Source organism: Enhydra lutris, unplaced genomic scaffold (genome assembly GCF_002288905.1).
Source record: "Enhydra lutris kenyoni isolate GAN:26980312 unplaced genomic scaffold, ASM228890v2 scaffoldscaffold45, whole genome shotgun sequence".
In the NCBI taxonomy this organism is placed as follows: Eukaryota; Metazoa; Chordata; class Mammalia; order Carnivora; family Mustelidae; genus Enhydra; species Enhydra lutris.
This window is the reverse complement of record NW_019154129.1, coordinates 8875035-8891513: the sequence shown is the minus strand read 5'-3', so window position 1 is coordinate 8891513 and position 16479 is coordinate 8875035. Positions and strand designations below refer to the sequence as shown.

General features: G+C 53.3%; 1 protein-coding gene across 2 annotated transcripts; it reads right to left on the bottom strand.

The window, feature by feature from the left end:
• Positions 1 to 3296: 3296 nt before the first annotated feature.
• Positions 3297 to 16077, bottom strand: LOC111155970 (transmembrane protein 114). Of its 2 annotated transcripts, XM_022516461.1 has the most exons (4): positions 15858 to 16077; positions 15498 to 15578; positions 4769 to 4906; positions 3297 to 3529 (listed from the first exon to the last, which is right to left on the bottom strand). In XM_022516461.1, exons 1-4 carry the CDS (start codon positions 16075 to 16077, stop codon positions 3297 to 3299), a joined length of 672 nt encoding a protein of 223 aa, XP_022372169.1. The 2 variants fall into 2 exon arrangements, with proteins under 2 accessions (XP_022372169.1, XP_022372170.1); XM_022516462.1 differs by lacking the exon at positions 4769 to 4906.
• Between the last annotated feature and the right edge of the window lie 402 nt (positions 16078 to 16479).

Genomic DNA, 16479 nt, shown 5'->3' with positions numbered 1-16479 from the left:
CTCCTCCTCCAGGAGGCCCTTGCTGACTATCCTTCCTGGAGTAACATCTCTCCTGGCCACCCTCCATCTCATGTTTTGTTTTCCTCATAACCCTAATACTCCCTGAATTTCTCACAGGTATCACTGGTTCACGAGTGTGTCATCTGTTTCCATGTAAACTAGTAAGGGCAGGGATTTTGTCAGCCTTCTGCACTAATGTGTCCCCAGACCTTAGAACAGTTCTTGACACATCTTAGGAGTTTGATAAGTGTTTATGAAATGAATGAGATTACTTTCAACTATATGGTTAGTTCCTTAAATACACAAGTGCTCTCTTTTATGACAATTCGTTTCTGTGCCCCTAGCAGGGTTTCATGAGCTCAGGACGATTCACGCGTGGGACTAGGTAATTCCCCATCTTGGGAGCTGTCCTATGTACCGAAGGGCGTTTAGCAACAGCTCTGGCCTCTGCCCTCTGGATGCAAGGAGACCTCACCTCGAGCTGTGACGACCAAAAACGTCTCTAGACATCGCCAATGTACCAGGTGTGGAGGGGATGGGGAATCGCCTCAGCTGAGATCCCTGCCCTGCAGTGTCAGACCTGTTGCTGGACACCGGGAGGGCTGAAAAAGAACGTCTTTTTGGACGCATTTGAGAACAGGGTCGGCCTCTGGTGCAGTTCCACTATATGACCACCAGGTGGCAGCAGAGACCGCTCTCTCGCTAACAGGGTTGCCCTCACTGTGCGAAAACTTCCGTTTCTCTCCATGCGGAACTGATTCTGTAACTCTGCTGTCGCCCCCCCCTCCCCACGGGGCCTCGTGGACAATCTGAGGAAAGGGCAGCAATGTCCTGAACCCACCGGCAGACAAAGAGCTCCCTGGTATGGGTGTTGGCTGGCAGAAGAGGAAAGGAAATCATTCTGGAATTAGGCAGATCTGAATTTGCACCCCAGTTGTACCCCTTTCTCTCTTTGTACCTTTGGGCTAGTCAGCTTAGCCTTTCTGTGCCTCAGTTTCCTCATCTGTACCCACCTCGCTCCTCTCCACAGTCCTCACCACCGACCACGTTTTGCACGCCTGTCCATCATGTGGCAGCTCGAGAGCGAGAGCTCGCTAGTTCCTAGCATGCCGTGACCTTCACCAGTGTTTGTTGAGTGACTGAGTGACTGATGGCATGTAGAATAATACAGATGTGTAAGAAGTACTCAGTGAGCATCAGTCATGGTGAGGAGGAGGAGGAGGTCATGTCACAGTAAGGGGGACGGTGTGGTGGTGAGGACAGTGTCACCATGATGTTGCTAATGGTGTTGTCACCTTATGACCCAGGCTAATGGTCCCCAAACCTTCTAAGCCAGCAGCACTTCTCAGAGGGATTTTCTTATACCTAAGGCTCCCCAGGCCCTCCCACCCCTTGTGACTCTGAATCCACGGGAATAGGTTGAAAACCTCAGCTGTACCCTGGAATCATCCAGAGAGGTCTTTAAACACTATCAGCTCTACCCTGAGGTACGATCAGAGCAAGAATTCAGCCAGGGCATCGGGGTTTTTAAAAGATGTCCTGGTGATTCTAATTGCAGCAAGGGGACAACCACCCCTGTCCCTTAGCAAATGCCCAAGATCAGTGTCACACAGGGGAGGGCCCCAGACCAGCAGCACCCACATCACCGGGGAGCTGGTCAGCACTGAAATCTTGGGCCTCACCGGGACCTGCTGACTCAGAGGGCCCCTGGGGGCGGCCCCCCACCAGGAGGGTTGGGACACCCCGAAGAGTCTCGGCACACTGAAGTGTGAGAAGCACCGCCCCAGGGGATCTGGCCGTGCAGTTACTTTGGACACTCCCACTCCCGTGGCCAGAACACCAGGATGAAAGGAGGGATGGAATTTCTGGGGGAGGGAGGAGGGGTTACGATTAGTCCCTGAAGATGGCCCCATCAGCTAGCTCCATGGGAATCTTTCATTTCCTATCCTAGACTCCCCCCCCACCACGTGTGCTGAGAAAAGCCCAGACTTATGTTTGCCCAAAAGGAGCCAGGCCTCCCTGGACAACACTTGAGGCCAGCAGGGCCAAGGAGGTGGGCGCCGCCCCCCACCCACACCTACTGAGGCCACCGGCTGACGGTGTCACCAGGACTCAGCCCATGACGGACTCCACACCTTTTCTGGCTGGTGTAGAAGCAACCTAAAACTGCAGCCACACGGAGGACAGAAGACCCTGCATGTGCGTGAGCGTGTCTGAATTCGTCTGAATCTCGCCAGTCTCGGGCTCCAGGCCAGGGAAGTAGGCTCAGTCAACGCGTGCGTTCATGGGGAAACTGCTTCTACGACAGGTGTGAGATGATGAGGGCTGACAGGTGGTGTTTGTGTCCAGGAGTTACTACTGTGTGTTTGAGTCCGGTTGCGAGTCTGCTGATGCCTCTTCCCTCTTCGGGCGAGTCTGCTGCTGATTCCTCCTGAATCTCAAGCTTGCTGATTGCTCTTCCTACCAGCGGTGAGCTTGCCCTTGGCTCTCCCGCAGACTCTGAAGTGACACCAGCATGCCAGCCACCAGGAACCTGGCGGGGCTCCCATGTCCGGGATGACTGTTTCTGTTGCAGTACCGAGCCCCCGATCACTGAGAATCATCGCTCCGAGGAAGCCCGGCCTGTCGAGCTCCGGGACAGTGGACGGGACGAGCGTGCACCTCCCTGAGGCGAGGGGGGACACGGGCACCACCTGGTTGGTGAGGAGCCCAGACTTCTGCCCTCGTCCCCCCACTTCACACTGTGCCCCAGGCAGGGGGTCCAGCACCCCCACACACAGCAATCGCGCTGCAGCCAGCCTGCTGGACCTGCTCAGGAAAACTGTGGTAAGGGAGTGAGCACTGTTCTTGGAGCAAGGAATACACTACCAGCTCACTGTGCACCTTTGTGCAGCTTACCTAACCTCTCTGGTCTTTCGTGTCCTTAGCAAAGAAGCGAAGCCGATGCAATGAGCAGGGGTGAGGGTTGAAGTGAAGCCAGCGGAGGCCCACCGGGGCTGCATCCAGAAAGTTCTGGTTATGATCAAGGGGCTAATCTGTTATTTCGCGGGAGGTGGGTTCTGCACTCCGATGGCCTCCAGCCCACACGGACACGCGCGTGCACAAACACACAGACACGCCACACCAGGCAGCACAGACAGCGTAGAGATGACAGCCAGACCTGGAGCTCAGCCCACATTAGTCCTTGGGTTGGTCCCACCACCGGTGGCCTTTGAGGAAGAGGAGGCTGCAGCCCACGGAGGGATCCCTGGGGCCCCAGGCCAGGCCTCTGTCTCCCACCAGACCAAGCATCGGGCTCATATGGCCTGGTCCTGCCTCTGTCTCAGTCTGAGCACGCGGGCTGCCCCCATAAAGGCCGCGCCAGTGAGCAGCTCAGCGATGAAGCTCATCCAGCCCAGGGCCAGGGACCAGCCAAAGTGGATGTCCACCTGGTCGAGGAGGGCCTTCTCCTCCAGGAGACACAGCGCCTCCTGGAAGGCGGCAGCCGAGTATGCGATGTAGACGCTAATTCCAGCCAGGGTCACCAAGGCTGCAGGAGAGGCAAAGGAGAGCAGATCAAAACCCTGGGCTCCTTCTTCTCCTCGCCCAGCCCACCTCTCCAGGTGTCCATGCTCCTCCCACCACAGGGCCTTTGCCCTTGCTAGTCCCCTATCCGGTGCACCCTCCCTTCCTAGTCCCTTCCCTCCCACCCTCAGAAACTCCTTTCCATCCCACCTCAGCTCATGCTTGGCTTCCGGGACCTCCCCAAACAGGTCAAGTCCCCCCACCCCGTGGCTTCACAGCACCACCTGCTGTCACTGTCCAGATCAGAACTGCAATTTTGCATTTGTTTGTGAAATGGCTGAGCTAATGGCCGTCTCCCCCACTGGGCTATGAGCTCCAGGGGGCTCATCCTGGATTCCCCCACACCCAGCATGGGGCCGGCCCACGGTGGGTCTCCAGAGACCAGAAATAAGAGCTGCGCTGTCCAGAGACACAGCTGTTGGCCACAGGGGGCTATTTCAACTGAAATTAAATTAGTGGAAATGAACATCTCAGCCCTCCGAGCATCAGCTCCACGTAAAGTGCTCCGCAGCCTGGCCTGAGCCCCTCCCCGCAATGGCGCAGCGTGGATCAGATTTTCCACCACTGTAGAAAGTCCAAGTGGGCAGGGTGGTTTCAAGAATTAGTCCCTGGGTAAACTCTTAATGCCCATGTTAATACTAGCAGAGGTTGGAGGACATCTGAGCCTCACACTCTTTTCACCTCCAGACAGTCTTTTGGGGGCTTTCCCTCCATGGATCCCAAGCGTGTGAATCACCTCTGTTCCTTTTCTGGGTTTAAGGAGGGACGATTTCAAGCCCACGGGAAGGAGGGAGGAAGGAAGGAGGAAGGAGAGAGGGCTTAGGACACCAGCTGTGCACTGGGTCCCATCTTTGAAAGCCTCTGTTCTGCCAAACAAAGGGGATTAACCCTGGCATTGCCCAGTTTTTAATCAATCGGTCAGTCAGTCAATCAAAGGAAGATGCATCAGAAGGGCAGAGACGCATGAGGGAGAAGGGAGAAGCTTGAGGGAGAAGCCCTAAAACAGAAGCTCTAGGGTCCTCTATGAAATCAGGAAATAATCCTCAGGACATGCTCCCACCCTCTACTGCTCTCTTGGGACCCATTCATCCCTCCCAGCTGTGATGTCACAGATGGGAAAACCGAGCCCCAGAGAAGACGCCTGCCCCTCCCCGGCTGAGGGTTCACAAGGGGCCCCCATGCTCCGTGCAAGGGGGGCACCTACCTCCAAAGAGGAAGAGGGTCCCTGTGAGCAGGAGGAGGACGGAGACTCGGAGGAGGAAACTCAGAAACCCCGTCATCCCCCCAAACACCATCAGGATCAGGCTGAGCGGCAGCAGAATCACAAATGTCCCATGCATGGCTTAGAAGAGAGAGGAGGACAGCAGGCAGAGGAGAGTTACCAACAACTTTCAGTCAATCAACAAACACTTACTGAGCACCACCTATGGGCCAGCCCCCAGATGCTGGGAGAAAAAAATTAACGCCACTGCTACCACGTCTGATGACGGTGATGTAACAACATGTCACAAATGACAAGATCCCACTTGTTTTTGTGGCTGAGTAACATTCCATTACATAAGTGAAACAAGTCAGACGGAGAAAGACACACACTGTATGATTTCACTGATCCGCGGAATCCAGAAAACAAAACAAACAAGCAAACAAACAAACAAAAAACCAGACTCTTAAATGCTGAAAATAAACTGGCACTTGCCAGAGAGGAGATAAGTGAAACAGATAAAGGGGGTGAAGACATACACACTTCCAGGTGTAAAATAAATAAGTCACAGGGACGAAAAGCACAGTGTAGTGAAAGTAACCAATAATACTGTAACAATGTTGCACGATGTGGAGAGTGACTATACCTGTGGCCATGATGCGCGCTCATCTGAGCAACGCATCGAATTGGCCTATCCCTGTGTTGCACTCCCTGAAACTAACAAACATTCTATGTGGACTAGACTTCAATAGTAAAGTAAACTAAGTTTTGGAAGTAACAAGTGCAGAGACTCATCTGTGCCAGGTTTCAGGTCTCACAAGCACGTGTCCTCAAGCTCCCTGTGAGGCAGGAACTGCCATGTTCATTCACATACTCAGCGTGTTTCCTGAGCACTCTAGTGAGTAGAGTTAAGCAGTGAACAGATCGGTGACGTGGTTGAGAGATGGTGACAAGTGGCTGGGGTGGGTGGTGAACACGGCACAGAAGGAGCAGGAGCAGTGGCTTCTCCGAGGAGGTGACATTTGAGCAGAGCCCCAGAAAGGAGGTGAGAAAGGCAGCCTGCAGAATGAAAGTGGGGGGGGGGCGAGGGAGGAGCAGGTGCAGAGGACCCAGGGAGGGACTGTGCCTGGTGGGATGGAGGCACAGGGGAAGCTGGCAGGGGCCGCATGGAGAGAGTGTGGGGGAGAGGGGACGCAGGAGTTGAAAGCAGGGAGCTAAGAGCAGAGCACACATGGGGCTGTGGACTTCCCTCTGAGTGAAAGGGGACACCAGGTGGGCAGCTCGGGGCAAGAGAAGCCCACAGTTTAACTTAGGTTTCTCAAGACCTCTCTGCTTGCTATACTGAGAGTAGACAGCAGAGGGGGCCAGGGGACGGACAGGTGGCTCCCAAGCTCATGTCTGGCTGGAACCACTGAAGGAGACCCAATCTGGGATGAGAGTCTTTGCAGATGGAATGGAATGAGGGGGTCTCTGCATGAGCTCATCTGGATTCGAGGGGGTCTCACACCCAATAACTAGCGCCCTGGGAAGAGGCAGGCGAGAACACAGAGGAGATGCGGTGAAGACGGGTGACAGAGCTATATGGCCTCATGCCAAGGGCTTCTGGGGACTGGTGCCACCACCTGAAGACGAGGAAGCAGGGACCAGATTTTGCCTTGGAGCTTCCAGGAGTACCTGCCCCATGGACCCCTACATTTCAGACTTCTGACCTCCAGGACTGTAGCACAATACACTTCTGGGTTTTTAAGCCGCCCGGCCTGCCCGAGAAAACAAAGACAAGGAGCAGGAGGACCATCGGGGAATACTGCAATCACCCTGGTAAGGATGAGGGTGGCCTGGGGCTGCTGGGAAGGGACTGGATTCCAGGTATATTGGGAGGATAAAACGGGCAATGGTGTTGAAGGTTTGAGAACAAGAGGGACAAGACAAGCAGTGAGATCTGGGACCTGAGCGCTGGATGGATATGCTGCCATCTGCATAGGTGGGAAGATGAGGGAAGAAGCATTGGGTTTGGGGCTCGGTCAGCATGAGATGCCCGCTGGACCGGAGCAGAGGCAACAGAGATAGAGGTGTACATTGGCCTGGAACTGGGGCAGGTCTGGCCTCGGGGACCAGGGGGCACCAGTATTACAGAGGTGGATTCGGAGTGGGGACCAGACAGGTTCCAGAGCTCAGCAGGGAGTTCAAGTTCTGAACACCACCATATCAGGCAAGTCCCATGTACGCCTGGCCCCTCGCTCCCCAGACACTGAAAGCAGCTCCTGCTCTCACGATCCAAGTATTTCCTAAAGACCCAACACTGCTTTTCCTCTTCCACATACAGTTCCCCCACTTCCCTCTGGTGCACTCTGCCTGTCCTGGCTCCCCGTCCTAGGCTGCCCAGCCCACCAGTTTCTAGTCTTCCCTCCCAGGCTCCTGAACAGCTCCCTCCACAGTGACCCATCATCGCCTGGGGAACATCTGCTCTGAGTTCCATTAATGAGAACAGTGACTGGCGAGGGCAGGCGTGGGGTTGGGGGGGATGAACAGGTGAGAGGAGGGGAGGCCAGAGAAAGAACATCCCCTACCCCTCTTCCCTGTCCCCAAATTGCAGGTGGCTGGTGAGTCAGACGCACATTACATTAACAAGGCATGATAAGAACTTACATTACAAAACCAGAAAGTAGAAAAAAAGGAGTTCCGTGAAAGTCAATTGGTGTGGGGGTGGGAGAGAAGAGGGTAGAAGAAATCTGGGGACTCAGGATCCCAACATCTAAACATTTGCCACCGTCTTGGCTCTGAGCTTCCCGCCAGCCAAAGCAGAATGGGAAACAATTGCAAAGTTCTTTACCAGCCACTCGTTTACCAAATATTTATTGATTATTGACACCATGAACTGGGCACTAAGCATCTTTCAGTCCTTTTGGCAGCAAGATGGGGATGAAAATAAATACTTTGCTCTTGCTCTTGAGAACAAGCCCAGCTCCTAGGTCTCTCCTTATACCCTCACCCATGCCCACAGTCTGCTCTGCACCCCCTCAACTCCCCACAGTCGCCCTGTCCTGGCATCTGTCACCTAGGATGGAGAGCAGCTCCCTCTTCTCTCTCTCCTGTTAAGCTGCGGGTTCCTTGAACGGGTTCTTCTCATACGATCGCATCCCTGAGTTTCCAGTGGAGCTCTCAGGAGACCATGAGTGCCCAACGGGTATTCATTGACCTCATTAATTAACAGCTAGATGGTGTTTCTCTAAGGCAAGAAAATATGGCGGTTTCTAAGAAATGAAAATAAAGCTAAGAAGCTTGAGAGATGATCTCACAGGGGGTTCAAACCACAGACTTTCTCCAGCCGGGTACTCTGCATCTGTATTTGGTCTCTGATGCTGGGGCCCTGGGTGTGTCTCTCAATTCAGCAGGAACTCCATTTCCACCTCTGTGAAAAGGTGGCTCACGGGACTGCCCTCAGGACCGTGTGCCTGAAGACGATGGGGAGACACGGGGAAGTTTAATGTAGATACCACGTCCCGTAGAGTAAGTGCTAAGTGGATCATAAGCCCGCTAGCAAAACGATAGTGCAGACAAGAATCCAGCCCGGCTTCCACGGTGACCGAGTCACTTTGTCCTCAACCCTGTAAAGGCCACCAACCTTTGCAAGTCAAGGAGACAAGAGTAATATCCCTCCCAAGGCTTGTCCCTCTCTTCCTTTCTTCCTTCTTTCCTTCCTTCCTCCTTCCTTCCTTCCTTCCAGGAAAAATCCTGGGCCACGAAGTACAACAGCTGGGGTAAAAACCTGGCCCTGGCAGAGGCATCCCCCTGTATGGCATTGCCTCCAGACCATGGCTGGGAAGTGAAATCATTCATCATTTAGAAATTAATGAGGTTTCCTGGAGCGGGTTCAGCCCCAGCGGCACCACGTGTGAGTTCCCCAGACTTGCTGCGAGCTGACTTGACGTACACGTTCAATTAAATGTCTGGGTAAGAGAAGGCTTCCTGTGGAAGAGTTGTAAAATCTCCTGCTGAAGTTTGGCTTAGCTTTCGTGTGTGTGTGTGTGTGCGCGCGCACGCACGCGCGTGTATGTGTGTACCTTGGTCTTTGTTATTTTCAGGGCCACAGACCTGGGGCATGGGGATTGATTCAGAGTCCTGTACCCATTTCCAGCCACATCTCATTTGAAAACAGGTATCTATAGGCCCCTAATGAGGGCCATGCTCTGCCACAGAGCCCGGGACACCGCGGCGGAGAAGGTCCCTGCCCTCCTCCCCCTGGAGACCAGGGTCCAGAGCAGGAGATAGACGAGCAGGGAAGCAAAGTTATAGGCTGTGATGTGTCATGAAGGAAGCCAGCAAGACGATGCAGAAAAACAGGGTAGGCGGGGAGTGGGGGGCACTTCCTGGGATAATGTGATTGCATCTGTTTCCTTGGGGGACATCACAAATTACTACAAGCCAGGTGTCCCCTACAGGAACACCTGACCCCTAGAGGTGCCCCCTACTTGACAGTCCTGGAAGCCACAAGCCCAAAATCAAGGTCCCATGATTGCACTCCCTTCCAGAGGCTATGGGAGAGTCTTTCCCTGCCTCCTCCAGCCTCCCAAGGATGCTGGCAATCCTTGACACAGCCTGGTGGCTGTGTCATTCCCACTCTCTGCCCCCATCTCCATTTCCCTTTTCTTAAAAGGACCCTGGTCATAGAATGCAAGGCCCACCCAGTTAATCCTTTTGAGGACCAATGTGTGCCCAAGGGCAAGAAACCTTTCGATTCAAAAACACTTTGTTGAGGAAAAAAAAAAAAAAAAGAAAAACAAAAAAGCTTTGTTGCAAGCAAAGGGAAGAGAAAACCCAGAAAGAAGCAAAGATGTTCACGCCAGGGAAAAGGTGATTGTGACTCCCATCATCTTACTGTTCAAAGAACTGCTCAATGGGAAAACCAGGCTTCCAATTCCGCAACACCAGCGAGGTCAGGAAGCCCTAGGGTGATTAGTGAAGTAATAGTTGTGCTCTTACAGAAAGCGGAGACAGGGTTTCTGCACAGACATCAGAAAGAAGGAAATCTCAGGAACCACTTCTCAAAGGGGGAAATGTCACAGTGTCCTTATGTTTAAGCCTTGTCAGTGTGACCTACAGAGCCCAAGAAGGGCTCAGGGATATTCAGTACGGATCGTGCCTGGGAAGGAAGTCCATTTTTACATTTTCGTAAATATTTGTTCTAGAATCTGGGGTGATCAGAATGCAGTCCTTTTTAGAACAGGGGCTGCATCTTCCATTCCCTTCGAGCACTCCAAGATGTGCTGTTGTGATACGGAAAAAGCAGGACTCTACGACGAGCAAAGACATAGGTTCAAATCCCGATGCCACCTCTTAACAAGCGAATGTCATCGCCTCCCAAAAGCCTTTCTGTTATCTCCCCTGTCCATTGGACCATGGGCCCTGACTTTGCCAAGCTGTCCTGAGCACCAAATGTGAGAATAACTGTTTCTTTCTTGCCCTCAACCACCTTGGGCTCTACCAGGTAAGAATCTGAATGCCCATTTCACAGATGAGAAAAGTGAGGTTCAGGGCACTGAGTCAGCTGCTCAAGAAGGTACAGCCATCAAGTCTCAGAGCTGGGATGGAACAGCAAAGGAGGTTGACAAACGGGTGGCGGGACAGCAGACAAGAGGTGTTTAACCCAGCCTGCAAATTAGGAAAGGCTCTGGGGGAAAGGCGAAGAGGTCTCAACTTTAAGGTTAGATGAGAAGGCCTGGGGGAAAGTGTTCCTGAAGGAGGGGATGGCATGTGCCAAGGCCCTGAGGCAGGAGATATCTGGAAGGATACACGTGTCCCAGCTCTTGCAGCTGGACAGGCGGGCAGTGCTCCTGTAGTTCCATGAGCCACGTTACAAGGAAATTCAACCACTAGGACAGTCCTCCCCGGGGCTTGCATTGTAGCAAACACAATAGCATTCTTCTCAGAAGAAATGAAAACAAGACCCACGCAGCCCCCACCTCAACTCCTCCGTCCTTCCCTCCCCATACCGAACGTCTTATAAATGCTTGGATGCACCTGCTGCCAGTCGTTTTCCCATAAATTCATACTTTCCTAGGTATTTACCGATTTCTCTAATTCTAAAGGGCACAGCCAGTCCTACTTCAACATCTGAAAACAGAATGTGTTAGGCCACCCACAGGTATCTTGCTTATAACACTCTGTAACTTGCTTTTCTCATTCCACGGGATTTCTTGGTCTTGCATGCACATCAGTATATTCTCTTTGCAGACGACAAAATCTTCTAACAGACAGACGCACCACATGCAGACGCTTAGCCCTATTTCCACTCACGAGCCCCGAGGCTGCCTCTTGCTCTCCATTGCCACAAAAATGGTTAAGGTGAGCCTCTTAGAAACTCTCAGGGTAGATCCCAGAAAGTGGAATTAGGCTGAATATGAATTTTCTGTTTCTTTATTTGTTTGAAGTGTGTACTTGCATTTCAACAGGCACCAGAGGGGCAGCCTGAAGCCCTGGCCTTCATGCCCGGAGATACTGACACTCTAGGCGCCCCCACTTCCATCGCTGCCTACCACACAGCTATCCATGAATCACACTGAGAAATTCCCTCTAGACTGAGGCCACCTCTGAATCCCATTATGTCCCTAGTCCCTTTATTTCTGTCCCCCACCATCTCCTCTCTTGCAATCAGCACCAGGCATCATGGGAGGGCTGGTTTCAATTTTCCAAACCACTGCAACAGCCGGTACCCAGAGAGACCAGAGACCCAATCCTGTGATTTTCCAACCTCACCACCTCAGAAGACAGGCAGGCCAGGCCTCTGGCCCTCAGTGGGGCTTCTGCCACTGCTGTGCTATGTTGGGCGAGGCATCTGACTGCTCTAGGTCTGGTGTGCTTAGCTGCGGGATAATCAGCCTTACCTTGTTCCTGGCTCTTAGGAGACACAGCCGAAGTAAGGCATAGGGAGGACCCAAGGTGTGGGTAAGAAGTACTTTCTGTGCCACCTCCAGAAACACCGGCCTTCTAGCAGTCTCTGGAACACCCCGCCCTCAGTCCTCCTGCTCAACTCTGTTCCTGCCTTTCCTCCTTGTAACTCAGATCTCTGATTCCCAGTTGGAAGAGGCAGCATAGGATGGGGGACCAGGAGCCCAGTAAACAAACAATTATTTACTTATGGACTAAGTAAATAATTAGCTCCATTTTTACAGAAAAGAAGCCTGAGGCTCAGGGAGGCAGTGGGACCCAGAGCAGGAGGGGACATGAATGGAGCTCCTACTCTGCTCTGTGCACCCCTGCTAGGTGCTTTGCGTATGGGATCTCATTTCATCTCAGAGCAGCCTGTTTATGGAAGCAAAGGTTGGGCCAGAAGCCACACAGCTGGTAAAATGTAGGACCCTTATCCATGTTGGGACTGGCCCTACTCCTTCCTCTTGTTACAAGTGGCACAACTCACCCCGGCCATCAGCACATCCCATCCCACGGGCCACAAGGATGGGCTCAGCCCTGGGCATGGGATCCAGGCTGGTCCAACGAGAAGCCTAATTGGAATTTCCGCAGACTTGGCCAGCAGAGAGCCTCCTGATTGGGTTGCTAAGACGAGAGAGGGTTTATTGAAACCAGGACCCAAACAGAGGCAAAGCCCAGAGAGGAGAGGAAAGAAATTGAGTTTAATTCTCTGGATTCTAGCACATTTGAACTTCTCAGTTACATGGACCGGGAATTCCTTTTCTCGTTTAAATAAGGATGATTTGCATTTCACCAAAAGACTTCTGGTTGGTACTGCTACCCTAGTGGTTTCTAAATTGTGACTCTTTTTTCAACATGGTGCTGAATTTGATGATCCCCTTCTCCTCCACCAAAAGTAATTCCAGTCCCTGGCCAAGGAATCAAACCCAGGACATCCCCAGAGCTAATCTGCAAGACAAAATATCCAGGCAAGGTGGGTTTTTAGTGGGCACTGGAGTGGTCTGCTTCCTTGGGGTTTCTTGCAGGGAAAATCAAGAGCTCTTCCCCACAAATCCCCACTGGGATCTGTCTAGGAGGCTGGCTCGGAGAACATACTGCTTTGACAACTGTCCTCTCTCCTCTGTGACCCTAGCAGCAGGTCCTCAAGGAATAAAACATCTTCACCTAACAAAAGAGCTTGGGCAAGATTCAAAATTCATTCTGGGGACAAAGAGATTCTGAGAAAAGTCTCCCTCTGGGGAAGGTATGCAGCAAGCATGTGGTCTGAAGGGGCAGCCTGCTCTTTCTTGAATGATATAATGGTAATAATAGCAGCTCCCATTCAAGGGGCACTTACAGAGGGAAGGCACCGCTGAGGCTCTTTAAATACACTCTCCCGTTCCATCCCTGCCATATCCTTATGAAGAGTAGTGGCAGACATCCTCCCTTTGCCCATGAGGGAACCCACGCTCGGAGAGATAGGGAACATGACCAAGGCTGCACACCCCCTTGGCAGTGAAGCTGGGGGGCTTAGGCCTGGGTCTGAGAGTGAACAGATGAACAGGCTCTGAATGTGACTGTTGCCTATTTCTCAAAATACTGAAGCACACAGGGTTGCTGGCATTATTAAGTTGCACAAAGGAGCCAGGCCAACGCCGATACTAGTTAGTCCGCTTCACCCACAGATGTGATAAGTACCTAAATGCCAGCACCCAGCCCAGCAAAGGGTCAGTGCTCCAGAGACGGGACTGCAGCTAAGAGAGGCTGGAAGGAATAGCAAAGACTAGTGTTTATTGAGCACTTACTATGTGCCCAGTACTTTAATGCAACACAGAGATACTGCAATAGCCAGGCATTATGTGAGGTCCCAGGTAAGGACATTTTTTTTCATCCAGCTGATTTATGGAATTCTGACCATGCCCCCTTCATGGTTTTGACATTTCGTTTTGATAGATGTTGACACTGAGTCTCAGAGGTTAAGACACCTGTCCTGCGATCCCAGAGGGTCCCGGGAAAGGTCTGAGCTGGCATCTGGCACCCATGTCCCTCATGTCAAGGGCGGGAACTCTTGATCATTCTTGAAACGATGCTCTGAGAACATCCCAAATTGATTCTGGTCAGCTTGGGGCTGTGGACAGAGTTCATGGCACTTCTACCTTCCTTCAACCTCCCAAATATGTCGAGTATCTAGGGGACGTCTCCTGCCCCAGGACCTTATGCAGTGTAGCAGCTGGATTCTATCTGCTCAGGAGAGCCAGCTACTGTTTTTAGGAACGAAGGAGGCAGCTGCCATCATGCTGACAGCTTGAAGTTGACCCCAGTGGGAATATCTACACCACAGGAATCGGCAAATGCTTCAAATCAAGACTCCCTCCTCCCCCAGAAGGACAATTATTAACTATTTCCCAACACAGCACTGAACTTCTGTTCCACTCATTTTCTCATCATTCATTTAACAAATATGTTCCACCTCTAACATAAGACAACTGGTACTCACTCTCGTACCTGCTCAGCAAATCTGGGCTCATGACCCCACCCCACACCAGGTTCTGTGCTAAATATTGGGCATCAAGCCATGGCAAGACAGACATGGTCCCCATCCTCACAGAACTCACAGTCTAATGAGGGAATCAGACTTTAATGCAAATATGTCACAAAACCTGGGGTATGAGTGGAAGCTGATCAAGTCAAGCTGGAGGGATGGGAGCAGAGAGATCTCAGGTAGAGGAAATGGCATGTGCAAAGTCCCAGGGGCAGGAGGAAACTGGGCAGGAGGAATGAAGGGCCCCTTCCTTCATTCAGGAAGCGGCCCCAGGCCAGCATAGCCAAAGAAGAAAAAGCAAGGGGGAGATAGAAACTGAAGAGGCACCCCGGAAGCCCTTGTGGGCCATGCTAGCAACTTGATCTCTGTTCCTAAGCCTCAACAAGTCCATCAAAAGCAGCCCACACTTTTCAAGGTCTGTGGAACTCAGCCTTCACTTCCTCATCACATTCTTCCTATGGTACCTCTCCAAGCCTCAGTTTCTTTGCAGGAAGAATGAAGATAATTATGGAGACGATACTTAGCTTCACAGGGTAGCAGTGGAGTTTAACTAAAGACAGATGAAAAGCATTTAGCTCCATGCCTGGCCCCCTGCCAGCCTCAACAAACTCATTGAACTGTTATGTTTAGGTCCCTCCTTTCTCAAGTGCCTGTTCAGCCCATTCACTTTCCTGCATTCAGTCTTCCCACCGTGACTGAGTTCCAAGCACTGTGCTAGGCTCTGGGAAATCAGTCCTGAACAGGACAGACCCAGTGGCCCCAGGGGCGAAGTCTCTGCCCCTGATCTTTCCTGAACGTTCCAAAGATACTCACTGCTTCCCGGCTCCTGCCAAGTGCTTGTTCTCAGCCCCGAGGCTGACATAGGGTGTGCGTTCGGGTCTCTGGGCTCCTCTCTTTTCCGCATTCAGCTCCTCAGGCTGGTTTAGGCATCTCTTCCGACTCCCACCCACCCTCCCTCCTGCGCCTTGTCGCTCTGAAATGTGACTGGGCATTTCCACATCTGTCTCCGCAGCTCATCTGTGAGTTTCTGGAGGGCACGACCTGGGTCTTAATCAGCACGGTGCCTGGCACAGAGGAAGCTGCCATCAACGTTTGTCGAATGAATCCTAAACCACACAGTGTGAGCTGTGGCACAAGAGAGGCCTGGCCCCTCCTCCTATCTCCACTCCCTTCTCTGGCACCGGCTGCCCCCTCCGCAGGACCCCAGCCCTGCTCTTTGGAGAAGAACTCCAAAACCGGTGTCCAGATCCGGGACTCTCCCGATCCCGATCCTCCCAGACTCACTGAGAAGTTGTCGGCTTGAGTCGCTGACGGTCACGTTCTCCTGCCAGAAGGGGTTCATCAGCGGCACACACGAGCTCTGGACTAGATGGGGCAGAAGAATCAGTGGGTGCGGACCTGGAGTTGGGACCCCAGCCCGAGGCCTCGACCCCACTCCCGACCTAGATGCTACCCCGGGAGGGCGGGCGGATCGTGCCGAGACAGCAGCAGCGGCCGGAGCCGGCCGTGCTCCGCAGCCCTCTACCCACCTGGCCCAGGCCCCGTCCCCGCATTTTGCGTTTTGGAGCTCAGGGAGGACTGCTAGCCCAGCAACAGGTCCCAGGTGGGCGCGGCACCACGTAGCGTCCCCGCGCTCCCCCTTACCCCGGCAGGTGCGCCAGAGGCCGGAGTGCGAGCTCAGAGGTTCAAGCTGGCTGCGGTTGGCGGCCTCCGCCCGGCCCCACGCCCCCGGGCCACCCCGCTCCAGCCGCTCGGTGTCAATGATGTACCAGAAGTCCGTGCCGATGGCGGCCGCCAAGAGCACGAAGCTCAGTGCCCCGGTCAGAGCCCCTGCGCCCGCCAGCATGCCCAGGTGCACCCTCATGGCGCAGCCCGGCCCGCCGCCCGCGGTTCCCAACTCCTCCTCCGGAGCCTCCGGACTGGGAGCTGCCCGGTCCTTCGGTTCTCGAGCCCTCCCTCTCGCCCTAGCTCCGCCCCCAGCCCCTCACCTGCGCCCTCAGACCTGCAAGCACTCCTCCCAAACCGCTCCCAGCCCTCCGATGCCACCGCCACTCTAAGACCCCATACCCGCGATCTCAGATTTCCACCTCCGACTTCGGACCCCCATTCGAGCCTTCATCCCTCCCCTTAGACCTCATCCCAGGCTGAACGCCACACCTCAGCCCTCCATTCCCACCTCCCACCTGCCTCCCAGGATCGTTGCCCTCGGATCACCTCTGCACTGTCCCCAAACCATCCACACTGTCCCCGAACCATCCTCCCCGCC